Consider the following 26,957-nt stretch of genomic DNA (forward strand, 5'->3'; position numbering starts at 1 on the left):
ACATTTAACTATGTTTTTTAGTACCTGAAATATTCGAGGGAGTTGATGCTTCAAGTGGCCAGATTTTCATACATTTAGTTCCCATCCAGAGTTTTTTTTATACTATGTTAATTATAATAAATTTAATAACATTTTGTCACTTTCCTAATAGCACCAAGACTCCAAGAGCCTAATTTATAATAGGAATGTACTCTCCCTCTAAAATTGAAAAATGAATTTCTCTTATACCCAACCCTAACACATGAAAAAAAATTGGAAATTTGAAAGCCTTAATCGGCGACATTATTGGTTAGTATAACTTTCTATGATAATAATCTTATCTTTCACCTATTTATAAGTATTTTTTGTCTTGTACTTCTCTTTAGAAAAATAAATATTGAAGGAGGCATAGTGGTTGTCGTTTAAATCATACCTTTTCATTAAACATATTTAAAAGGATTAAAAAATAATCTTTCTACTCTTATTACATTTCATTTTGCCCAAAAAATACTTACATTTTTTTAATAAAACATTCATATAAAGAATATATTAACTAACAGATAAAATACAAGTACTCAGTGTGAATATAAAATTTCTTAAGGATTTGTAGTAATAATGAAGTTAGAATGCTAGTTATTTTTGTAAAGCTTTATTCATACAAAAAAAAAAAAAATGTTACCAATATTATGATTTTTTAAGACCTAGGTCTCTCTTTCTTTTCTTTGTACAAAGCAAGCAATGATACATTTGCAACTTTGACAACCTTGAAACGTACCCCTAAAAAAAAAAATTATTAAGTATTAAATTGTCAACAAATAAAAAAAATACAACAAAATTCTTACCAGGAATATCTCCAACAGCGTGACCTTTCCTACCGAATCCAGCTACTAAAACTTCATCGTTTTCTTCAATATAATTTAAACAACCATCCCGGGGAACGAATGCAGTGATTTTCTTTCCGTTCTTAATTAATTGTACACGGACACACTTACGGATAGCAGAGTTTGGTTGTTTGGCTTCAACTCCACTGAAGAACAATATTAAATAATTATTAGATTAGAGAAACAAATAAAGCGACATATCAAATAATTAAATATTTAAATAAACCTTTAATTACAAAAATAATCCTAATTGTTAGAGAGTCTGTTGTATGCGCTGATGATGTCACATTGCTGCCAAAATATGTATACACTAAAGAGGATTGTTTTTGTGGTTTAGGGTTTATTTAAATATTTAATTATTGTATAAGATGTCATAGAACTAGGATAAAATTAATTACGATACATGGAAAATATAACCTTGAAATTAAATTTCAACAATGTAATTTTACTAATTGGAAAAAATATTTATACTAAAAACAAATTTCTTTAATTTATTATGTAATATAATAAATATTTATATTTTATTCTTAAATGATTAATGTACTATTGCATACTTAATGATTAATATACTCCTATCATTAATAAAATAATGTGTTAAAATAAAACAAATTTAGAATAAAACCTTTAAAAATAGCAATTACATTTTTAACTAACACAATAGTCCACTACTCAATATACACACATAAAGAATTAACTAATTATAATAGGTACATAAAACAATTTTTTAGTTATTAAAGGGGGTACATGTATCTAGTTACCATTATACGCAGGTATACTGCATATTGAGTCCTACACTATATCCTTTAAAACTTCAATCATTTTTTAAACAACTTGTTTCATAGGATTGTTATTTAGATTTGTTAGATATTTAAACACTTTCAGAGCCTGCGAACCGAAACTCAGTCCATGTAAGTCATTTTTATAGCTTAGTATCTTATCAACAATTGTATGGTCGGAAATTACTGGTATATATGTATAAATCTTACTAATTACTTACACTTTTTCTAAAACGATTCCTTTAGCGTGAGATGCTCCTCCGAAAGGATTGGCCTTCCATCTTGTTCCCAAATGAGCTTTTTTATAATCTTTATCAGCCCACTTTTGCACACGACGGTGGTTAACATGTTTACGTGCCGTACGAATACCACGAGGTTTACCTAAAAAATTAAAATATAATCGTCTCGTAAATAAAATAGTTACAATTTTTATTTAATACATATTTCATTGCTCTTAATATCAATTCAATGTATTAAGAGTAATAGTTAATAGGGGTGGGTCGGTACTACTCTAATCGGTACAAAGTAATGACTACAAAGGTGGAACAAGTACATTCATCGTTTCACTTTCGCTCCATAGGTATTTGGTACAAAGTTTTTTTACTACAAAATGGTTCTCATTAGTGGCGGTACTGACGGTTGTGAACTGGTTACGAGTTGTCATGATACAACGACCGCCGGGCTACACTTCACTACTGCCTAATTTGTTACTGGTTATGCGGAATGTGAACGCATCGCCGACCGGGCGATGACTGGGTAGCGAGTTCAGGCTAGTGGCCACTGTGTAACGTTCGCATACTAATTAATTATTAACAATTAACTATACTGTATTATTAATTATAAATATATTATTAAAATGATTCATCAGTAATTATTAACTCTTTACGGTATTAAGTACTGAGTAGGTAATAATTAACTAGGTATAAGGCATTAATAGTAACTCCCTTACGAAAAAACTAGAGGCTGCACGGTACTTTTAACTCTTTAGCCTATGTGGTAGATGGATAAAATAAATAATAGTAACTATAAATTATATTGATGTCAAAGTCCAAGTCCAGGTTTCTAGTAACATGAAGATTTTATTATAAAAGTACCTAAGTACTATTAGGAATCGTTACATTAATGTATCTGTACCGATAGTAACGATTCCATGAAAGGAACGAAAATTCCCATCACTAATAGTTAACATTAGTGGTCATCTGTATTATAAGATAATTCCATTTAATAAATAACTCTAATGGATTAACTAATTTACATTTAAGAGACGTACGAGTAATTCACCAACCACATGGTTGCTAATGTTAATATGTTAAATTTTTAAAAACTAGGGATAATTATAATATTTGGTTAAACTTACCCATATTTGTATTAAATTAAATAATTAATTAATTTTAATACAGTAAAAATAGTGGACGTTTTCCGTAAACAAGATCAAATGTTTTGTAGAAAACCAAAGCAAAGGAAAAAAATTACATCCAACGAAGCCGAAAGAGTGGTCTTCCGCTACGGTTGTAGATTGTAGAAGCTATTTGACACCAAATGATTTGAGGTTATGTTAGTTGCTACTTGCCATTGCCATGTAACAACGAAAGTAGCTGTATACATCCACCTTGGTAAGTGGTAACAACATTGAATGGTCCTTTTTTCCTACACGTTGACCAACATGACAATGCTGTGTATACACTGATAATAATGTTTTGAATTTATCTTATCAGATATTTATTTTATTATGATTCATATAACATGTTTATTCAAATTACAATTATTATCATTAATATGATGATTTATATCGTTTAAAAAGTAATATAAATATTAAACCGTTGAAATAAATTTTATAAATGTATGGTGTTGAGTATTTTATACTTATAAATGTCAACGGTACGTTGTGTTTTCTGCTTAAGCTGTATTTTGAAGATATTGCGTGAATAACTATAATTCTTTTTTTAAATGTAATTTTATTTTTGGAAAATTCAGATGAAAATGAATATTATAAAAGTGGACAACCGAATAATTTTAAAATCGTCAACACACGAGCCATTGAAACATTCTTGTATAGAGTACAGTGTGGAAAAGCGTAAAAAAATGTCCAACGTAGAATATATTGTTATTGTGATAATTTTATTTGTAGTGATGTATACAATTTTAACTGGTATAACATTATTATGTTTTAATACTGTTATAACCTTGTCAATTTCATTACTGTTGAGTTTAAGAGTTTGTTCTAAAGTTCACAATGAATCATTACTCATTGCAGCACCTATTGGCTTACAGTTAACCACAACTTACATTACGGGCCGTCAAATGGTATTCTCTCTGCCTTGGACATGTATCAGCGATATACTAATTATTGATGTTATCCATACACAACAAGTTCTTTTCTATTTAGCAGTGAAAACATACCAAAATGGATTAATAATTTTGTTTCAAAAAAGTGCACCCAGATTACAATTTTTGGAAATTATTTATAAGGATGTACATAAATTATTGGAACACAATAGATAATCGTGAATGTAGGTTATTAGTTTAAACATTTTTTATTTTGTTACATTGTAAAACTCATTATAGGTCCATTTTGGAAATACTCTTTTATATAAATTCATGCAAACTGTGTCTTGAGATTTGATTTGACCGTCGAATCCACATTTCATATGCCCATGTGTGCCTATATTTATAAATTTATATTTATTTATTTAATAAAAAAAATTTTAAAAATTATACAACAAACCTAGAGGTTCTTTAATATGTCCTCTTCTGCCATATTTAGTTCTTAGTTCCACAGGTTTAAACCACTCAATATCTTCTCTATTGAAGAACATAAATCGGACAACCGCTGACCGTTTATGCACTTTAAATGGATGGCCGCTTAATACTGTTCTTTTAACAATTATGCGGTCCGGGTTTACAGACAACACATTTCCGTTTCCTATCACTTGCTAAAATATAATGCAAATATAAATTTAATTTCAAATGTGAATTACCTAGATTAAGAGAAAGAGTATGTCTACCGAAAAAATAGTAATACTCACATACGAACCGTCTTTACAATATTTCATTGCTAAAACTGAACAAGGTGGAAAGACGATTGGTGCGAACATGGTAGCAACAACAATAGAATCTTGATGAAAAAAGCGTTCATACTAAACAAATTGTAATTTATCGTTAATAAAATACAATTTTATTAGTATGTTCAACAAACAATAAATGTTTACTTTGAATTTATTTCCATTAGTGTGTTGACTAAAAATTGGTTGTGCAGTAAACCTACGAAAACCACATTGAAATATCAAATCCGATTTGGATTTTATTGGCTCATCAAATTCTACAGATGATGGTCGTTTTAAAACCACATTTAACACAGACATTTTTTGCTCATGCGGTAGTAGGCCAAATACTACCACAGGATTTCTGCCATCTCTCGAATGAAACATAGTAGACGGAACATTTTTAACATAAATGGTAATAAACCAATCAGGCTGCAAGATTAAGATCAAATCCATTTTAATAAAAATATTTTTTTTACAGACATTTTAAAAGAAAATTAATGGCCTTACTCACCAGTTTGACTTAACAACATGTAGGTTAAGTTAAGCCTAAAATTTCTATATTAAATCATAGATACATTTTTAAGCTTAACTGTTGAGAACGGCCATTAAAGGTATATTTTATGATAAAAATCTTACTAAAGCTCCAGTTTGGTTTTCTAAATTTTTGAATACTCTTTTTTTTGTTCTATCAAAATTTTGAAATTGAAATATTCTACCATATTCAATAGGCAAATTTTCTTTAGTATCCCAAGGAGAAGTTCGGAACGACTGCAGACCTCTATATTTTTGAAAACGTATTTTAGCTGGCAAATCAAATGGTGTATCTACTTCGTCCGGAAACAATTGATCAGCTTTTGCTTCTAAAAAGAAAAAATAACCATGGAAACAATTATAATTATGTAATATAATTAATATTATTTGATACAAATTTTGAATGTATAATAATTTGTAATTAATAAAAATGAGATTGATTTTTTTTTCAAACTTATTATAAGTTACATTATGACATTATGGGTAGACTATAATTTGACTCCGAAAAGTATTAATATTCATTTTTAAAATAAATAGCATGTCAGTTGTAGTTATACTGATCGCGAGCATAAAAAGTTATACTATTTTTGTTTTTTAAATTTAATTTTAGGTTTGTTTTTTTAATAAAAAGTATAGACATTATTTGTTTGAAGTAAAACTATATTTATTTATTAAAGAATTACTAATTCTAAAAATTTACACAGTTTACAAAATAAAAATAAATGTTTTGTTGTTATAAAAAAATTACTTATTTCAAATATTTAAAACAAAGCATATATTAATTAAACAAACACTTAAGACCTTTTTAGTGACGATTAAGTTTTACATAACTGAAAAAAGTATTACCCAAATTTTCAAAAACTCAAATCTGGTAATCAAGTTGATTTAATTTTTTTTAGAAAAATCAGGAAAGCATTTTGTATAAGATCTATGGTATGTGTAAAAAAAAGTTTAACCTTTATGGATCTAGTTTTTCAGTATTCATTGTATTCAGTGCTAACTGATACACTTGTGACCTTTTCATGGCCAAAAATGGTACTAAAAAATCCATGTCCTTTGTTCAGTGTCAGGCTTCATCAAGGAACCTCTTTGCCAATTTTTAATTTAAATTTTATTTGATGTTGAAAAAATGATAAACATTTTGTTTATTTTCCAGAAATTTTCTATAATGCCATTTCCATTATTTTGGCTCAGAAAGGCCAGTATAAAGTTTTATGAGAAAATAAAAATTTCAGCCTGTTGTTGGTTTTTAATTTAAATTATATATGAGTTTCGTAGATGATTAAGGATTATTGTTTACATAGAATTACAATATAAACCTTCTAAGCTAACCTAACCTTCTATTCATTCAAAACTTATGTCCTAAATACAATCTGAATATTAAAATAATTTTTGATGTGATTAGCTAAAATATTGAACTATACCTTTTATTTTAGCAAGTAAATTTCCTTCTTCTTTAGTATCAAATTGCAAGTCATATTTATCCATTTCAAGTGGGGCTTCCGAAACAGCTGAAGTTACGGACATGGTATCCATATCATCATCAACTACACTTTTCATTTCACAATCAGAATTTTCATCTTGTATCGAATAAAAGTCGTCCGAGCCTTCAGAAGATTCTGAATTTGAATCGTCGTCTGTAAAAATCCAATTAATCTCAAATAAACATCGTTCAAATATAGTTTGTAATACTTAAACGCATAAAAAAATATAATTGTACCGTGATCAGATTCTTCATCAGGAATCCATGCAGATTGATAAATTGACATACCTTCTGGTACACGTTTAATCATACGTTTACTTTTTACCTTATCTTCGGCATCTCTTATTTCTTCTTCTGTTGGCCAAGTTTGTTCGGCATCCATAGGATCAGGATTATTTTCACTGATTAAGGATTCCTAGTATTTATAATATAATTGTTTTTAAATGGAATATATTTAAATTGCAAAATGATTTAACACAGACTTGAACTTTAGGATCAGCAACTTCTAATACAGTTTGCTGTATTTTTTTTCCAGTAAAGTTTTCAAGAAATTCATTAGGTGCTAAATCTATCTGATTCATTTGAAAATCACCCCATCCGGGAATATGAACCAAGGAATTGACTGAAAGTGCTTGACCGCGTAAAAACCCGCTAACTTTCATTGTGCCAACTTTATCCTAAAGTAAAAATTAAAAACTATGCTCATAATTGTTTCTATAATTCTTGCGCATCAAAATATTACGCTACTTACATCAGCATTTTCAGTGACAAAAGACAATTCTTCAGCTAATAAATGTGCTCTTTTATCTCTGTATGTTATTGACCTCTTTTTCTGCGAGCCAATACGTCTAAGAATATTTAATATGTCAGTACACGTGTCTAGTTTTCCAACTTTTTCGTCGGGTAACCATGTTTCAATATCTTTTTGAATACACTGCTTGACTTCATTTTGTTTCTATACATTTTTAATTTAAATTAGTTATATTTTAAGTGCTGCCTCTAAAAGTCGTGCTATAGCTTACTTTAAGTGGGATTTTATCAAGATCTGTCAGAGCTACAACCGTAGACGGCAAACCTTGTGCCAATATACAAGTCATTAGCAAATCAGCGTCTTGATCTAATCCTCGTTCAGCCGAAACAATAAATAATATTGTATCCACTACTTTAAGAGCATCTAACAATCCAAAAACACTACTGCAATCCGGCCTTATAAAAGTAAACGCTTGTCTAAACTGATCAATCCTAAATTAACAAAAATGTATGTAATATTCAATCCCAAAAAAAAAAAACTTAATAATATAAATTATAACAAACAATACCATAAATGTGAGTATCCTTCAGAGGCACATTTAGTGGTTAATTTTACATCAGACTTTTGCAATATATCAATTATTTCCATCAGTTTTTCATTGGTGAAAACATTGTTGCTTAGAGGAATAACAGCGACTAAATGTGGTACAGTCAACGAACGGCGTTTTTCGTTCAACACATTATCAGTTTTTATTTTACGATGAAGTTTTGCCTGATTTCTTCTTTCAATCCGACTTAACTGATGGTTGGCTTTGGATTTAGCTGCATTTTGTGCAGTACGGCCTACAATATAAGTTAAAGATAATAATTAAAAATTGTTTAATAATTTTAATATAAAGACGTTACTTCTACCTTTTTTTAAAACCTCAAGAAGTCCTTTACTTCTATGGCGTCCAGTTTTATGTTTTTTATTATCTTGCTTTGCTGGACCAGGTCTATGAGTAGCTTGCTCTTGATTCGAAGTCTTCATATTTAAAAATCAAATGATTCCAAAAACTTCGTTAATATATTTTAATTGCATTAAATCATTTTAAGTTTTACCACAATTCAGTGTTCAAACACGTGGTTGATAAATGATAAAAGTTTTAGACCAGATAAGGAATCTGTTATCTATTGTTATCAATAAGTTTCAAAGACCTTTTACAAACACTTTGGATTACAATGGGCGGTATCTATAAATTCTGTGATAGATTTATAGAATTTGGTTCGTTTTGATGTTTTAGAAATTAATAATTAATTGGAGCCCGTTTTTTATTTCACCGGTATTACAATTTACAGTACCACCGGGAACAGCCCACATAAAACGTTAAATCGAAAATCAGTTATTATTACTTACTATGAATAACGGATTAAATCATTAAAATTAATTATACCACTTGATAACATTAATGACCCAAATTTTATAAATTTTTTATCTTGATCGATAGTCTAAATCTTGTTTTTATTAAGTCACCTATTTCGGAAAATATTCTACTACAGCATAATTTTAAATGTGTACCCTTATACAGGGCCGTCGATTATTGCCTATACATTGGTTTAGTTAAAATAATGTATATAATCGAAAAGTGCACATATTTTCTAGTAGTGTTTTCTATTGAAACGTTTCTATGGCAACTAGAGTAATTTTGAAAATGTATATTAACATATTGTATAAATTGCACGTGTGCAATTTGAGGAGGACTTGGGTGTTCTTAGTACCCCCATTTTTGAAAGTAGCACCTCCAAAAATTGTTTAGGTTTTTTACATTTAGTCGGGATGGAATTTTACTTAGGATGGAGGCTTTAGATATATTCGATGTTTAAGCCCTTCACTTTTTTAAGTGAAATTGCGCAGCTGCAACCCGAGGGTGGACATACACCCAATCAGTAGCATACGCTAGTATTGAGAAAAGGTGATGGATATTATAACTATGGAAAAAAAAAACTATAATTATGATAATAAAGTATCGTATAAATCATAATATATTATTGGTTTGTAGCAATTTAGTCAATGGTTTGTTATGTAGAATAATTATTTACCGACATTGACAACCACCTTAGGTACAAATTATAATTGTAATAATGAATATAATCAGCGGTAGGCACCTATAGGGTAGATTAGTAGATACACCGTTGTCCGTACAATATCCACTATACGTGCCACAAAATATAATAAACTTTTAAGTTTTATGGGTAATTTAAATCCAAATTATTACAAGAAATATTAACATGATTTTTTTTACCTGTTGTTATGAATATCATAAAATGCAATGTTACTGTTAGATACCAATTTCCAAGGATTGACTAATATTGGTATACATTTTCGGTTCTAGTAGTTGTAATGTCTAAGATATATAGGTATATACATTCGGCTAAGTTTGAACATTAATTCAACTAATAATACCTAACATTGACTAGGTAAATAGTTTGCATGTTATGTTAGGTTCAAATTAATGGTAGTTGTAATATTATAAACCAATAGCGGTTATACTACGTTACTTAAATGTCAAAACCAATTAATGCAGTTTTGAAACAGAGGCGAGTAGGTAGGACGGTATATTTTTTTCACCTGCTCAATTTTCCAAATACCTTCAGTTAATTTTACCACCGGAACTCTACCTCGCCTAATTGCCCATCGTTTAATTTAATCCTTTGCATTATTATTACTTATTTAATGTTAATTGCATGTTTGAAACCTCTTAACTTTAAATACATTCTAGATGTATTGAAAAAATAATATTTTTTATCAAGTGTAAACTGTTGTTAAAATAGAGTTGTGGCAAGTTAGATTAGTAGTGTAACCTATTTTTATCAGCCATCAAGAGAAGTAATGATAATTGTTCAGTACAAGATACGTGTGGTTAGATGGTTTTATTATTTAGTCAGGGCCGTCCTTTGTTTATACGGTTATTAGTTAAGGGTTATTGACACACATTCTGAGTATCGTAGCGATCAGTTGGCTATACCATTTCCAATAAGGGAGAAGCAAAAGTCATGATGTCTTACCCACTTATTGTAGTCGAAACTATTAACTAATGTAATGTAGGAGCCACCTGTCCTTTTTAACTCCTGAATTTGCGCCAATGGTAACAACTAACGATTATAATCGAGTAACAGTGAATGCAATTACAAAATATAATGGAATAGCTTATAAGCATTAACTCAGAAATGTTTTAAAGCGCATTCTAAATAAGCTACCGCCTTAAAATTATTAACCATGTTATTTTAAAAAAAATGTATTGAGTTTCTTCAGTCATTATAATTATTTTATCGATTGTATTTATAGACTATAATTGAAAAAACCCACCTCCAGGAGACCTGAAACATATTATTACATTTTATTTTCAACTGTAACAGTCTTAGTTACAAGTTACAAGTTGAGAATTAAGGTATTCCGTATTGGTTTTTACAATCAGTGGCGGATTTAGGGGGGGAGGTTGCTTAAAAGCTGAATGTTGGCAATATGATAACTCAAACTGCAAATCGTAATAACTCATAATAGTCCACAGAAAACGTTAACACTGCTGACAGTTTTATTATTATTTATTTATACATAGGTGATGTTCACATTAAATCTGAACTCGATAATAAAGAAGTGAATACATTGATGAATATGCTCCCAAACAATGTCTAAGCTTAGACTGAACGGTTTAGCTTTATTAAAAATGTTCATAACGATAAAGCAGATAAACATGGAGATATATAGAAGTTGACTTCATCAACGTTACAATCAATGAGTTTACAAGAAAAGATAAATACATTAGAGGGCTGATCTATCTATAAAACTGTAATTTTTAAACTATTATGATGAAGGATGAACTAATATTTAAATATTGTGTAAAGTGTACCAGTGTTTATTAATAAAAAAATATATGTATTAAAAAAGTATTTTTTTTCTAAGGTAAATATTATCACGTGTATTTTAAGAAGGGAACCAAGCGAGGACATGGCTTTCTATAATGTAACAAAATACACGCCCAATTGACTTCCCTGGTCATTTAAGTAATAAATGTTAAAATTTAATAAGAGACTTATAAATTAAAAATTATAAATTTCTGCTTTCCCCGTGGTTACACATAATAATATTACCTAATGGAAAATTATTAGCATCCCCTTCCAAGACCATAGAAAATCTCAGATTTGCACCTGATGATGTCTCGTGTGTCTGCGAAGGCGCGACAAGTTATTCCCTGCGGACAGATTTTTCATTACCAATACTATATTGTGGTAGGCTACAGGATACCTAGCGGAATAAACAATAATAATATCATGGCCATTGGTCAGCCGATCACCGTTCGAGAACGGGTTGTCGGAGTTGACAAGTGGCGGCATCTGACGACCCGTCGCGCTCTCTTGTATCTTTATGTATAATGTTATGTTTATTCGTGTATAATGTAACATGTGTGTGTGTGTGTTAGGTGTACCTATATAGGTAGGTATATGTCATGATGGCCGAGTCGGCCGGTCTCATTAAGTGGGAGGCGCCATATTATGGCCATTTCCATACACCTTCCACATACATACATACACAACACGCGTACAAGACGAAAAACAAAAGCAAAATAATGGTAGACAGAGAGAGAGAATGAGAATGAGTAAACCCACGTATGTGTGTTGTATAGATATACATATTATATTCTGTACGTAATAACGCTGAAATTATCGAGGGGAAGATAATTGTCGCCCGGCGGAAACCACCGTCCGACATAATACACACACAAACAACCAAAATATAGAGGTACACACGGTCGCCGGAAAAAAACCTGACAAGTCGTGGCGACGGCGGTGGTGGGATACGTGGCGACGTCGACGACTAGTTGTAGGAACGAACGAGTGTAAGAGAAAATACTAGGATAAAAAAAAAAAAAAAAAACAGCGTAAAGCTTATATTTTGATTTGCGCCAACACGGTTTGCTCGTGTTACGTCGACCGGTCGCACGCCGCGTGTGTCGAAAAGAACTTTTATTTATTATTATTTAAAACAAAAAAACCATGTGATAAAAACAACGTCGTCGTCCGTCAATCGACATAAAAACATATATAAATTTAAATATATATTTGTCATAATATATACATATATATGTACATCGCGCGTTATTGTTTTGTGTGTGTGTGTTTTTTTATGATTTGATTTCTGTAAATCATCATACCAAGTAAAAAACGTTAGATAAATGTGCTCGCGGGTGTTGTGCGGACGGCGTGCAAGTGTTATGGTCGCGGTGCGTTGCCGGGCGGGTTATGGAAGAAAATGACAAGCGCAGAAACGCCTTGGCTGAAGATACCAGTGACCACCGGCAACAGCAACACCACCAGAGGGTCCACGGCCAAAACAAAAGCAACGGGGGAGCCGTGGACGTTTTGCCGAACGGAAGAGAAATGAGCGTAAGTAAAGGCAAAAGAGAAATTATTAAAAAAAAAAAAAACAGTAATAACGCGAATCGCCCGAATCAATTCTACTGAGTTTGATGAAGTCTCCCAAAAAAAAAAATTGTTTGATTAGGCATATATTTTTACGGAATAATTGAAATTATGGCAAAACACCTGGAATAGAAAAGGGCTTAGTTGTCTCTTTTTAGTAAATACCCTAAAGCTTTTTTTTTTTATATTCGTGGGTCATTACAATGTTGTTGCAATATAATATAACCAGTGGTTGAGCAACTGATAACAATTAGTTATCAATAACTCAGTCGTGAAATGATTATATAGTATAATAAATATAAATGTAATAAATACAATGTATAAATTTTTTTGGTTATAAAAGTAACCAAATAATCGTATAGTTTTTTTTTAATGGTATAATAATATTATGCATTATAATCATTATATCAGTGCACAATTAAAAGTTTCAGTTAAAATAATAGATGTCGATTATTTTTATTAAAAAATTGCAAGCACATTAATTGTCCCATTTATATTTACAATTATCTCACACGACCTTATTGACTGCAATTAAATACATTTAAAATTAACTTAATCGTTTTCCGAGAAAAACAAAAGAAAAAGGTGATGACGCGAGGACACAAAGACGATGGCGTCATTTCGAGTTTTGATTTTTTTTTTTATGTGTGGAATTAAATAATAAAAAAGGTTCTACAAGTAAAATTAACGGAAATGTAGTCTTTGTACAGCTTCGTATAATGCCAGGTTCTGAGGATCTTTTGGTAGTATTTTCATTGTTGACTACTGTAATGAATTTGCTTGTGTGTTGATTTATTTGTTTAGTTTAGCCTTTAGGTTGTATTCGGTAAAAATGAAATCAATTCTTATGTATAAGCGATGTGTTCGGCACTTTTGTTCCACGAATACTCAAACATCAACAACCGGACCGATTAATCAATGGACACTGGACAGTATAGGCACATTGTTTAGGGCATCCGGAATACACAGGGTCTACGTCTAATGACATTAACTACTGCAGTGGCGGACTGAACCGGGGTCAGGGGTACAAATGTTAAATTTTACCAATTACTCTTATTTTAGGTTATGGACAAGTTATTATAGTATATTCGAGTCTCGTGGGTCCATTGTGACTGGTAAATACATCTATATTAATTTATATTAAATTAATGTGTTTTACAATTTACATATGATATTATTTTAAGATAAGGTCATTTGAGTAATATTCTTAAAGTAGTACATGATTTTTTTTATATAGATTAAATCAAAATTAATTGTGAAGGGAATGCTATCTTAGAATAACTTTTGAAGAGGCAAGAGCTTTGATCTGTTCGCGCGTTCCAAAAGCCCAATAATTATTATGTTTAGTGTTTACACATTACAGACTTATTCAATGGAACATATATTAATATGTATTTAAAAATTCAAAATTATCGTGGAGTAGGTATACGCACTTGTTGAGCATTGAAGGTAGTTTGTCCGTTTAAATTTCAGATCAGAAGTCGGTCTCGAAGTTAGACCGACCAAAAATATGTTAAAAACATTTTGCGTCTATTATGTCTTTGTGTTGCGCGTTCCACGTTTTGATGAATGTGCTACAAGCAGAGGAAGATATTGTAACGAGAATGCACATACATTGCGCAGGTGCTCGTGTGTCTGATGTGAATTTGTTAGAAATCCACGGATGTCTTTTCACATCGTTTCGCCGGTAAATAATTGATTGATCGATAATAACGGCATATAATATAGAATATTACATTGTATAGCCGCAGTAATATAAATGATTAGACCCGTTTCCTAACAAGCGCCGCGTTACTCCAACGCCTATAATAGTACAATAAAATGTATTAAAGGTGTCGAGTCATCTGGTTAACAAACACAATATAACATTACATCTTTATTGTCGGACTGCTGTTGTACCAAGTACGAACACGAAGCGTGTATAACAACATTAACAAAACTAAAAGTTATATTATAGCAATATATTAATAAATAATATTATACAAAAAAAAAAGTTGAACGAACGATAGCCTCGCACGGTTAAATTAATATACATTGTATTGTGTCTAACAGTTACCATATTATTGAATCATAATAATAGGTATTTACAAAGTCATGCTGTCATAGATAAACATTATAAGCACAAAGTACCACCCACTATAGGCACTAACATTATGTCAATTGTAGATAACGTTGTTTTGTTTTACTTTTGAGCTAAATCGATATGCAAATAGTTTACAAAATATATTGATCTATCATACACCTAAGACATTTGGACAACGTGTTTGTTTTTTAAGTATCCACAATGTATTACATGTTATGTACAACTGTTATTAAATATCAGATAAGGAATAAAACTAATTCAAACAGTGTTTGTTTGAAAATCTTGGTTGGTTTTATCTAAAGAAATTATTTGTTGTATTGTGAAAATTTTCAAAAAATGTATAGCTAGTTTTAAAACTAGGCGCTTCATATGTTTTATTGTAAGTATACTACATACATTTTTGCAAACACTTTCCACTCGATTTTCCGAAAAGGTGTTAAGTATGTTGGTCAGCAGATCAAGAGAAACTGTTATTTAATAGACCACCGTTTTTTTTGGGATATACGGTCCTTATAAATATTTTATATCAAAATTAGGTATAATATAAAAAAATAGTTATATTTTTAAGAATAACTAAGAAAAATATAATATTAATATGGTGAACTATTCTATATCTGACCATCTTTGATGAGATGGCGGATCTTACATATTTGACTAAAATATAATAGTATAGATATAACCTCAAAATATTTTAATACTTAGGTAATAACAATAGGTCCAACATAATAATATTTTTAAGTACCAATGTCAAGAATTGTATTTGCAGGTTGATCAGAAGCAGTGACGTCAATAAATAATGTTAAATAGCTATTTTTTACTAATATTTTCATATTAAGGAGAAAAGACAAATTTTTTTGTGGGGAGGGGTACCCATGAAAGTTGGAGGTATATTTAACATGTATTTTTTTTTTAATTTAAATAAATATTTTTTTAGCTTTAATTTTTAATATACCAATTTTTTTTATTCTCAAATACATCCTCTGTATTTTTTACCTGCACACCTCCTTCAAAAATTACCAATTTAATGAATTCACTATGAACTGTTAGCAATAACGCTTATTATAATGCTATACATAATATATCCGTGGACCGGCCAGACTACTAATTACTGAGGATTTCCGGGTGACATATTAAACGCGTTATTGTATTTGTTTACAGATTCATTTAGACGGTTTTAAAATCAACGACATGTAATCCAATAAGTTTTAATAAACGTGCCACGCAAATCAGATCATATATATAAATTACAGTTGTATTGCTATATATTATGTATACCGTTTACCATTAAACTCCGGTATACAATGCATATTTTTTAATCGAATCGAGATTATAGTAGTATATGTATACAATATACGCTGGTGCGATGTGGGGATTGTGCTATATTATTAGATTTCGGTCAATCCAATAGAGCCGACGACCCGTCAGATCGTTCTAATTTGCGTCCTCCTATACAACACACGTTACTACAACATCCATGACAAATCTCGGGGTGTTTTTTTTTTTTTGATCAGAAAAATACCACCCACTTGGTGCGTGCGAGCGCATTGGGTTGTATTGTTATTAAATCGGTAATCAAATAATATTCCGCATGGGGTCCAACATTTATTTGGCTAACCTACAGTCGCTTTGTTTCCCTTCTATCCACTTACAGCCGTTTAGAAATGGTTTGCGAAAAATCAACGTCATGATTAATTTATATTTGTGCACATTATCGACAGTCGGTGGTTTGTGGACTTGCAAGTGTGTAACGAGTTGACAAAATCATCCGGTAACTTCTGCAATACAATTTTTGGTTTTTATCCAACGCTTGTATATTCAAAATTATTGCATATAGGATAAGTACTTTTTTAAACCTATTCAAATTTAAACCGTGACTATAGTTGAATAGTGAATTTGTTGAACCAACTTTGTATTTTTTTCTGTGTATTAATGTATTTACAGGTCATACAAATTTAACAGAGCTCTCACGCATTCATACAACAAAAACATGCACCCAATAATTTGTTGTAAATAAGAAATGAGTTATTATATTTTTAGGTGACATACATGAGAGTGCATTAGAGTTTGAGCGTTTTCATCGTTCAGACGGTTCATTGGCAGTACGATTGTAACATAGTTATAAACGCAAAAAGTCATAAACGACCCATAATTGGTCTGAATCTTGAAGTAGTAAAAAAAAAATGATCCGTAAGGGTCAGAGTCGGCTTCCAGTGATTTAGACGGCTATAAAATATGTGTAACAATACCTACTTTTCGTTCCTTAACCTCTTGCATTCGCACAGCATGTTGTCCACGCAAGGCTGTGACGTAGTCAGACTATTAGCAAATAAGTATAGGTAGTATAATTTATTTTGCAGTAGACTATTAAGTATAGCGCGGTTGTTAACACTTTTTATTTATATTTAATTTAATGCTCTATATGTATATAAGTACGTTTCGAAAACGTGGCCAACAAACAACAGCAAACTGTAAACTACTAGCCGCGGACACCCCATAATAGGTAGCGATTTCTTCCACACCATTCTTCTATAATAAACAACTATAAAAACCAGACATGATGTAAAAATCAAATGCTATAAAAAAGATAAGCAATTACAGACGGGCACCAGTTGTGGTGTGCCGTGCGTACTGTGTACCACTTAGATTCTCTTAAAAAACTGTTAGGCGCACAACAGCCAAACCGCATCGCGTGATCTCCTTGACGGAATAATCGGACCTGTCCGACGTCCACCACGAACAAATGGCCGGTATTCGTGTTGACGCTGCCGCCACAGCAAATCTCATACACAAACACTACAGCAGTTCAAAATATTATAACATACCAACTAGGCAATGCAATGCAATTTAGTATTATACTGCTGGGTAGGTATACACTATACGCCGCTTGACCACCGTGCACATAGTATAGGTACATAATTGGCTGTCAGGTGGAAGATCATGAAATCGCATTCAGTTTCAAGAATGAAAATAGAATAATATTATTTTATATCTAGCCCCAGATTCACGCGATTGCAGAAGATGCACACGTGAAGTGTGCACATGACCCAAAATATGTAAGCCCTCCACGCAGGGGTCCATTTTTTTATTAACAATTCTAGGGCCGGATAGTCTAATAGATATTATAGGCGCGACGATTTGAGCCTATGACTAACAGCGTATTAGTTTTAGGCCCAAGGGCTAAAATAAAAACGTCATATTTTATTAAATTAATGTGTTTTTAAAAGGTATAGGCCGGTATTACCTACCGATATTTTTTAAGGAATACATTTTTTTTAGTAAAGATGAAACTAAAATCGATTTCGGTGTGAGTTAAACGTTATAGATTATTTTTTATATCTATTTTACATAGAAATGTTATGAAGATTTGTGTCTGCGATGCCAATGTGTCTATAGAACCTATAACAGTAACCAACATTTTTTTTTTTTTTGATAAATGGTTCTCCTGTAAAAATTATGATAAATACAGTTACTGTGTTTTAGCTTTACTCAGCTGAATTTGTTATGTAATATTTAGATGTAATACCAATAAAAAAAAAGTAATATAATTATGGATTAAAAAGTGGACCCCTGAAGTAGTGTCACTAGACGCCCCCCTTCACTCAAGTCGTCCAGCTTTGTAAAATAAAAATATTAGTCATTTTACTTATCGTACATATTAATACAGATTGTAAATATTCCCAATAAAAAAAGAAAAAGGGTGGACTATGATGACTATTGAATGTAAATTATTTTTCTCTGTATTATAATTTAATATGATCATATATAATATATTTTCATATAATAAATTCGACGAAGAAGTACACATAAAAACATAAAATATTTATGTATTTTACACAAACAACATGAACGGGACGTGACTGATCGGAAAACACGTCCAATCGCGGGCCATGATTGGCCTCAGCCGATCGATGAGATCAATATACAGTATACACACTCGAGATCTATAAATGTAGGTATATACATAAAAACGTGTACATATTTTATTCTCGTATTATTTCCATGTATCACTGATTTATCGACGTTAAGATGGCCGTGCAACCTCTGTTACCGCGTATGATGTGCCCATATATACTACATAGCGTTTGGATTTGTGGTATTATATATTATGCATATAGGTATATAATATATACGGACGTCGGACACGTTATAATATGTTTTATAACATTTTGGGCGCACATGTTTAATATACACGCGGCGTACCTAGGCATGTTCACATTCGGTCGTGATCCCCCAGTATATTATACTGTAATCTTTTTTTTTAATATTATTATTATAAAATTATTATAGTTTCACTATAGAACAATAGGATATTGGTTTATGTCTTTGACTTTGTTCGACCATATAATTATCACGGGGACCCTCGAATGCGTACATAATTTACCTACCCATATGGAACAATGCGCCACTCATAGATAATATATAATGAATATATTTATATATATTGTAGGTGTTATATATGTAACAATTTTAGTAATTATGATGTTGAGTTAGGAATACAATGGAACGTTTCTTTCACTTCTCAACGTTCGAGTTCGGTATTAGAATTTTGTTTTTACATTCATAAGTCATTACGTATAAAAAAAATAAAGATTATAATATGTATAATAGACCTCAAGTCGTATCAAACGACAATCCGTGTGTCATCCGTTGACGCACCCGGTTTACGACATTGAGCTGCTTTATATGTATGTCGACCGCCAAGGTGCGTCCCATATTTATGTTAATTAACAGAAAATGATCTTTGTTTAAGTTAGCTGTAAGACATTTATATAAATTATTCAGAACATTACCAAAAATTGTATTAAAAGAGTAGTTTTCTAAAATTACCCATTACAATAGTAGATAATATTCATTATAATTTAATGATGTTAAACTACGGACAAGTAATATAAAAAAAAACCACAAAAAACAATTGCGGCGTTTTTGATGTGATTGGATAATACCAATAAGAAACGACTATTTTCTCGATATTTTGTGATCGATCTAGTACTATTTTATGATATTATATTGTACCTACTTAAAAATATATTTAGTTTGACATATTGACTAACAAAAAATGTGTTTTGTTGGTTAATTACTTCGTGGTTCAATTACCATCACGCAGTTTACAGTATCGATATTATATCGGTGTATTAAAATAGTGTGTATACGCCAAATTATACTCGAACGGTGTTAACAATAAAGGATAATAGATAAAAAAAATTAAAAAGCGGCTTATAGGCTCGGTAAAAAAAAAAGAGAATTTAATTAAAATATGTTTCAATTAAAGCAAAAGGACTACCCCGGAAAACCGTCGTATAAATAACGCTTTAAACATAATATTATATATATATATATATATATTATAATATTTAGCGATTTTGAAAGGGGCAGTCCTACGGTCGTCATCGGTATAGAATACACAATATAAAGGCGTTCGACCGGCGCACACAACACACATTATAACACATAACGTCGACCGCGAAATGTCTTTTATTTTTATTACTTTTATTTTTTTTTTTATTCCGTTTTTGTTTTATTAGCTCTGAAAGGGGCGCCGACTGGCGCCGGTCCAGGATAGGTAAGCGCACAGGTACGACCGACGAAATTAAAAACGAAAAAAAAAAATAAAATCGCCTCCGCTGCAGATGAAGAAGGCTGGTCTAATTTGTGTGAGCGGCTTGTCAAAAAACATAATAATGTACTGTAACAGGTGTAAAGTCATGAAAAAAATACGAGTCGGCCGTCCTGTGTCAGAAATGCCAATCCACGCACAGCGTACAGGACAGTACATAATAATATTATGTACTATGTATTATTTAGTCGGGCTGCATAATAATATTTACGGTTGAATCGTTTTCCTGTAGAAAATAAAATTAGAACTATGAGTGGTATAACTTGTAAGTGTAATAATACACTACAACAATACACTACTAACGTTGGTGTAATACTAATAAGTGTTAGAGCAACCAGAATATGGTGCTATTGATTTTTCAATTACACACAGAATAAAATGCATAGGTAGTTGGTCCAGCTAAAATTATGGTTAATATAAGGACACAATAGATTTCTTGTTAGAATAACTAAATAGATAGTTGGGCCAATTAAATTTTTAGTTCAAGCAACTATACATTTAGTTCGGTCAACTAAACATTTAGTTATTTCAACTAGAAATGTATTGTGTCCTTTTAACCATAATTTTAGTTGGACCAACTATGTATTTTTTTCCGTGTATTATAAGAGAGAAAAAAACGAGAGATAACTAGACTATTAAACAGTAACTAATACTGATGCAAAAAGATATGATTGATATAGTTGATAACTTTTTGCGATAGAAATTGTTTTTATTGTAAAAACCGAAGCACATCACATGTCTCTTTTCTTGCAGCCTTGTGCCAATCCACTTTTCTTTAGCCTCGACTAAAACAAGTAAAAATAGGTTTACCTATCAGTTGCTACACGAGTCATAATCACAATAATGCTAATTTAAATTATTATAGTCTGCTATATTATTGTGTGAGCTATTCGTATTTATTGTATACAAAATGTTTTACTACCTATTTTCTCAAATTATGATTTGAGAAAATATGTGTTGGAATCACTTATCTACATATAAATCCACGGTTATACTAGGAAGATGCATTAGAATGTATTTATGATGTACAATTTGAAATGGATATGTACGATACAACGTTTAAATAGGTATTATAGGCAATAAGAAAACATGATTGGTAAATAACTATGTACGAGCTGTACATGTTGGGTAATTTAATACCGCGGTATAACTATAATATTTATTACTCATTTAAATTTAAAAAGCCACGCCGACCAGAGATGTCTTTAGTATTTAATTCTTAAGTGTACGTTAACCAGTAAATAACAGATTGGCGTCAAACGTCATATAATTCTACAACACAATAGTAACATAAATAATTTCGGTGTTACTTTTTATCAAGTTTTATTATGCTGCGTGGTGGACTACGAAGTGTGCGTGTGAATACTTAAACATTTTAATGAGTTTCTCGTTATTTTATCGTAATTGCATTTTGAATTCCGGTTTTAAAATCAGCTGTACAAGTTTAGTACACTTGTACTATGTACCTACTGTACCCAACGTGATGCATTATTCTAAGAAATTATGAAAAAATAAATACATTCGTATTTTTTATAATCAAGATTACAAAATTTGATACCAATATAATATTTATAAAACTATAGTTACTATTATACAATTCACGATTAATTTACCTATTAAAGCGTTATTAGTTTTAGAATATTACATTTTTCCATATTTAATAAGTGTTTTAAATTTACCCCTTGAAAGAATCCCCAGTAGTATTAAATTGCAGTATGTGCACTTGCATACTGCACAACGTTCAACAAATATAATAGGGCCCTCGGGTCTAGATTGATAAATAGAACCGCGATTTGAGTATAGAAAAAAAGCGCTTGGGAAAAAAAAAAAAAATACATTTTTAATAAATAGACCTTATCTTAGAGTATCATAAGATAGGTAGTATTATAATGTTAAAACCATTTTAATAAAATGGTACACCATAAATCATAATACGCTTAATCTACGCTACTTAAAATTATCTTTTTACTGTCTATAAGTGATATTTGACGGGCAAATTAATTTAACTTAAAAATAAGTGTTTTTTTTTGTAAGCATTCATTAATTACGTGTAATATCGAGAGCCCCAGACTTAAATCGTGTACTTTTAGCCTTATATTGATATAAGGCTCTGTTAAAAAAAGTTCATAACACTGTTTAATGTTTCACTAAATACTGTTATAATAATTATACTATAATATCGGTTATAAAAAATGGTATAAGTACTTTATTACACGTATCACTTTTTGGAGAAAAAGTCACTTGCACAAAAACTATAAACCTCATACATAAAAAAAATATGAGAAGTAAAAAGAGAAAAAAAAATTAAATAGAGTATATACGCCGGCAATGTATTTGCAATAGCATATATTTCAAATTGGAAAGGTAGACAATGAAAAGGAATCACGGCGTTTTCACTGTGTGGAGGCAATAAATTTGGCAGCAGAAAGATTTATATACGTTTTGTAATGCCTTAAGAGCGGCGTTTGTACTACAAAGGGCGCTCCGGACTCTACTATAAAGCGTACCGTATTTTTTAATTTGGGATCTGCAAGAAGCTATACGAGAAGGAAAACTGCTATGGTGATACATTATTGGTTATTTTTAATTGTTTTCACAAACGTACATTATCGAAACCTCTACTATCGACATAGTTAAAAAAAAAACCAATAATATAATACGTGATATATTATGTAGCTGTGCGCAAACCGTAGGTACTATTGTTTATCTGTATTTAATAATATATATATATATATATATTTATATATACAATATTATTACATACATTTATTTACACATATATAGAATTAAGCTATGTACAAAGTACTGGACTAGTGATATTTGATTTACTCCAAACTTACCAACGTTTGCAAAATTCAGGGACACAATCCGACCCTTGTGTTACATAAAATCACAAAAAATAAATAAAGGCAGAAATGCCCGGATGTATAAAACGGCGACCGGCATTTCTGTAGAGCAGGAAGACCGGACTGTTCTCCCAAGAGAGCTTTTGCTAGTAATAACATCCGGGGGTCAGCCGTTTTCTCACATACAAACACTGAACACACACTGACAGTGCTTCTATATTATAGTCCCCTAATGGACCATTGAACTCGAACGTTTCTAAAACCCCTCTGCCTTTTTTTCTTCTAAACCCCAAACGCCAACGATGATTGTCCTCAAACCACTTAACGTCTTGACCAAATATAAATGTGTATTATACCATAGTGTGTATAATGCGTAAAATACGTGGCAATTTCAACTGTAATACCAATATTGCATACACGCATTAAAGTGACAAGTGCGGCTATCGATCGATTTTAAACATATTTATAAATAATTCTGATAATATTTAAGTATATTACTTTGGCTGTTTCATCTATTATTATTTATTATAAACCTAAGCAATAAGCTTAATATATATCCGTAGTACTAATCTAGTTGCTTTGTGCAAGAAGCCCTAGTGTCATAATTATTTGTCAAACAAGTCTAAAAAACCAAATTACACGTTTTAAGTGTCCTTTTAAAAAATGTTTGTCACGGGCACGATATATATAAAAACATACAATGTTATGAACGAAATTTAAAATAAGTATAATATTGTTAATTAGTATTTAATATTTATTTATAGTTATTGTAATTAAAAAAAAAAACAACTTTGGATTAAAATTTAAAATAGTTATTTTGTTGTAATATTGGTTCTAGAATACTGTCTCGAGAATATAATTTAAAAAATGTATATTGTGATTTTTAAAAAAACAATAAACCGAAAGCTTATATTATATTACAAAAATAAATTTTTATGTCCATATTTTAAGATTTTTTTTATAGTGAACGTTCGAAAATGTTCTTTCACCAAGTTAAACGGTGTGAAATAAACCAGAACGCGTTTTAGAGTTATAGTGCTTGGTGGGGCGAGGGTTCTTTTATTAATAGTAATCAAAAAAAAGTTTCCTTTTACTAAAGTGTAGTCTAAGGATTTTATAAATGCTTAAAACGACATCGGGTGCATAAAAATATAATATTATAGTTTAATACTATAGTAATATATAGTTAACAACACAAATGAAACAGTCTTCGTACAATATCATAAAACTGTTGGAAATTATACATACAGAATAGCTTTAGTATTTTGGTATTACATTTTACACCTTACCTACATATTTTCATACTGAACTAGTCATTAGAGTTACTTAATTTCAACATAATTTACCCACGTGTGTTACTTTTGGATTTTAATTTAGTTTAACTACACATTTTATTTTATTCCATTGTGCATAGTGTTGCAATATTTTTTCTTGTTTCGTACATCATCTGACCTTGATGGGGTCGAGGATAACCAGTTCTCATCGCATGGATTTCTATATTTCCTTCTATCCCTCAAATACAGTTTTTGTATGATCCATAAAATGTAATTTATATTCTCAGTTAACTACTGGTACGCTGTTTTTTCTTCAACGCTTACCAGATTAGTTTTACGGTTAAAAATACATTGTACTAACGTTATTTTATATTATACGACTTTGACTAGACCAATGGTCGAGCTTAACAGTAGTTCATGTTTATTTAATATTCTACACGGAAATGGTCATATTGGTGGTTTTTACAGCATCGGTTTACGTCATATGCAATTTAATATGTAAGTGTATAAAAAAAATCTCAAAATCTAAGGGTAAATGAGGTTTACACAATGCGTTAATAGAGCTAACGACCTGGGCTGTTATTCCTTCAGACAAGAATCTAAACATAACTTTTTATTTTATTATTCACCGTCAGTATAATACATTATAGTCATAATTCTGCGCTTCGGGCGATGGGTAAGTGAGTTTCAATGGAAACCCGCATATTGTAGTAAATCAAAAGTACCCGACAACAAAATTTGTCAAAAATAAAGTTAAAAAAAATGGCCGCTAACACAATTGATCTTTTATGAGCTATTGTTTTAAAATATTTACCTCGAGACTTTTTACTCTCATAAATTTTAATTTGTCGATATTAATTTATAAAAAACGGTTTCTAGGCAGGTATGTCTGATAAATTATGAACGTAAATAGCGATAATTTATTTTCAGCATTTAATGTTCGCAATCAATATTATAATACACGATACTTAATTATTGTCGCCAAGAGCCGAATATCAGACGATTAACACGTCTCTCACGTTAATTTATAACAACTGATTATTTGGGGTCTGCTTTGGCGATATAATAACAGTTAACTACGCGTAGGTATTCCGAGATTTATGTGATTACATTTTTTGTTATTATTTAAAAATATAAACCCGTCCTGCTAATTGTTTTGCTATGAACTAAGACCCAGAAAAAATATGTATATAAATAATATCACATGTATATATATGTATTGTATACAATATAATGTACATAATATGTGTATAATATTCCCCATGTAGACCGGCAGACGTGCTCCGTCAGATAATTATAGGTTGTGCGCGGCCACAGAAAATGTTCACCCAATCTTTGGCCGTGAGAAGAGAGAGTAGACTTTTTTTTTTTTGTATTTGATTTGATCATACGTGCACGAGGTGTAGAAAAATATTTGTGATAAACCTCGATGATCCAAGAATGTTTGACGATCGCATTATTAGTTGATAAAATATGAACATACAATAACAGACTACACGCTTTACAAACGTACCTATATTTGAATCGTTATTATATTTACCAAACTGATTATAAGAATAATTTTCAAAAACATTTATAATATATATATATGAGAACAATTTAGTGGTGTTAACACGGGTTAATCTCATTTTGGGACAATGTCTTGTTTGTGGTGTTGACAGATTTAAGTGAGAAGTAGTTAATAGAAAAATTATTGCTTGCAAAACAAAAGTATAACGAACGGATCGCATAACAATGGCGTTCACCGACTCACATTAATTATTGTAAATGCTTACGAATTTGTATCCAACATTTGAATTAAAATGTTGTTTAATTAAACTAGCTTACAAATATTTAGTGTTCCGAGGTGCCTTACAAGTTTCTTAGACTTATCGTTAATTTATCTTATCGAGTTTTTGTATAGAAAACTGAAAATTAGTTGTGAAAGATCACGATTGGTTACTATAATAAAAATAATAATATATAAAATTAAAAACGTTTAATTAAAACAAAACGGTATAGGTATAACCGACGTGCGTACGATAATTGTTGGATACATCTTGATTAAAGGTTATTTCTTTAAGATCTCGCGGTGCCGTATCGTATGTATACCTAATATATTGTGTGTGATGTAAATGGGTGGAGATTCCAAAAGACAATAACGCCTTCCACTCGTTTGTGTATACATCTACAATCCACATGTATGTAAACGCATGTAGAATAACTAAAATAAATATTACAAATATTACTAAGGAACTTT

General features: G+C 30.7%; 4 protein-coding genes across 4 annotated transcripts in view; 2 read left to right on the plus strand and 2 right to left on the minus strand.

Annotated features, from left to right (window-relative positions):
- Window positions 1-619: 619 nt before the first annotated feature.
- LOC126843404 (40S ribosomal protein S23) lies at window positions 620-3,184 on the minus strand. The gene is made up of 4 exons (XM_050580947.1): window positions 2,994-3,184; window positions 1,858-2,017; window positions 822-1,006; window positions 620-756 (listed from the first exon to the last, which is right to left on the minus strand). The coding sequence occupies exons 1-4, from the start codon at window positions 2,995-2,997 to the stop codon at window positions 674-676; spliced, it is 432 nt and encodes a 143-aa protein (XP_050436904.1). The 5' UTR covers window positions 2,998-3,184; the 3' UTR covers window positions 620-673.
- Window positions 3,185-3,399: 215 nt separating this feature from the next.
- On the plus strand, window positions 3,400-4,360 carry LOC126846139 (phosphatidylinositol N-acetylglucosaminyltransferase subunit H-like). Its single transcript, XM_050585337.1, has 2 exons — window positions 3,400-3,514; window positions 3,611-4,360. The coding sequence occupies exons 1-2, from the start codon at window positions 3,506-3,508 to the stop codon at window positions 4,136-4,138; spliced, it is 537 nt and encodes a 178-aa protein (XP_050441294.1). The 5' UTR covers window positions 3,400-3,505; the 3' UTR covers window positions 4,139-4,360.
- LOC126846135 (pre-rRNA-processing protein TSR1 homolog) lies at window positions 4,122-8,574 on the minus strand. The gene is made up of 12 exons (XM_050585323.1): window positions 8,357-8,574; window positions 8,014-8,287; window positions 7,717-7,936; window positions 7,446-7,649; window positions 7,177-7,371; window positions 6,932-7,109; window positions 6,636-6,848; window positions 5,317-5,540; window positions 4,846-5,109; window positions 4,663-4,773; window positions 4,362-4,569; window positions 4,122-4,298 (listed from the first exon to the last, which is right to left on the minus strand). The coding sequence occupies exons 1-12, from the start codon at window positions 8,472-8,474 to the stop codon at window positions 4,171-4,173; spliced, it is 2,337 nt and encodes a 778-aa protein (XP_050441280.1). The 5' UTR covers window positions 8,475-8,574; the 3' UTR covers window positions 4,122-4,170.
- A 3,820-nt stretch (window positions 8,575-12,394) lies between these two features.
- LOC126839559 (transcription factor Sp9) overlaps window positions 12,395-26,957 on the plus strand; it is a 62,894-nt gene continuing 48,331 nt past the window's right edge. Inside the window, exon 1 of the mRNA XM_050574926.1 lies at window positions 12,395-12,865. Coding sequence (XP_050430883.1) covers window positions 12,722-12,865 — 144 coding nt within the window. The 5' untranslated portion in view covers window positions 12,395-12,721. The remainder of the gene's footprint in view (window positions 12,866-26,957) is intronic.

This window comes from Adelges cooleyi, unplaced genomic scaffold, assembly GCF_023614345.1.
Source record: "Adelges cooleyi isolate 19-005CV unplaced genomic scaffold, UGA_ACOO_1.1 ACOO_flye_CR_arks_rails_tigmint_CR_PRNA_108, whole genome shotgun sequence".
NCBI lineage: Eukaryota > Metazoa > Arthropoda > Insecta > Hemiptera > Adelgidae > Adelges > Adelges cooleyi.

Bases quoted from the DNA above. Each gene is read 5' to 3' on its own strand.
- LOC126843404 (XM_050580947.1), bottom strand. The intron at 1,007-1,857 runs GTAAGTAATTAG...ATTGTTCTTCAG, and splicing joins GGAATCGTTTTAGAAAAAGT to TGGAGTTGAAGCCAAACAAC. The intron at 757-821 runs GTAAGAATTTTG...TTTTTTTTTTAG, and splicing joins CGCTGTTGGAGATATTCCTG to GGGTACGTTTCAAGGTTGTC.
- LOC126846135 (XM_050585323.1), bottom strand. From the start codon at position 8,474: ATGAAGACTTCGAATCAAGAGCAAGCTACTCATAGACCTGGTCCAGCA. The intron at 4,774-4,845 runs GTAAACATTTAT...CAATTTGTTTAG, and splicing joins CTAATGGAAATAAATTCAAA to TATGAACGCTTTTTTCATCA. The intron at 4,299-4,361 runs GTTTGTTGTATA...TTATAAATATAG, and splicing joins ACATATTAAAGAACCTCTAG to GCACACATGGGCATATGAAA.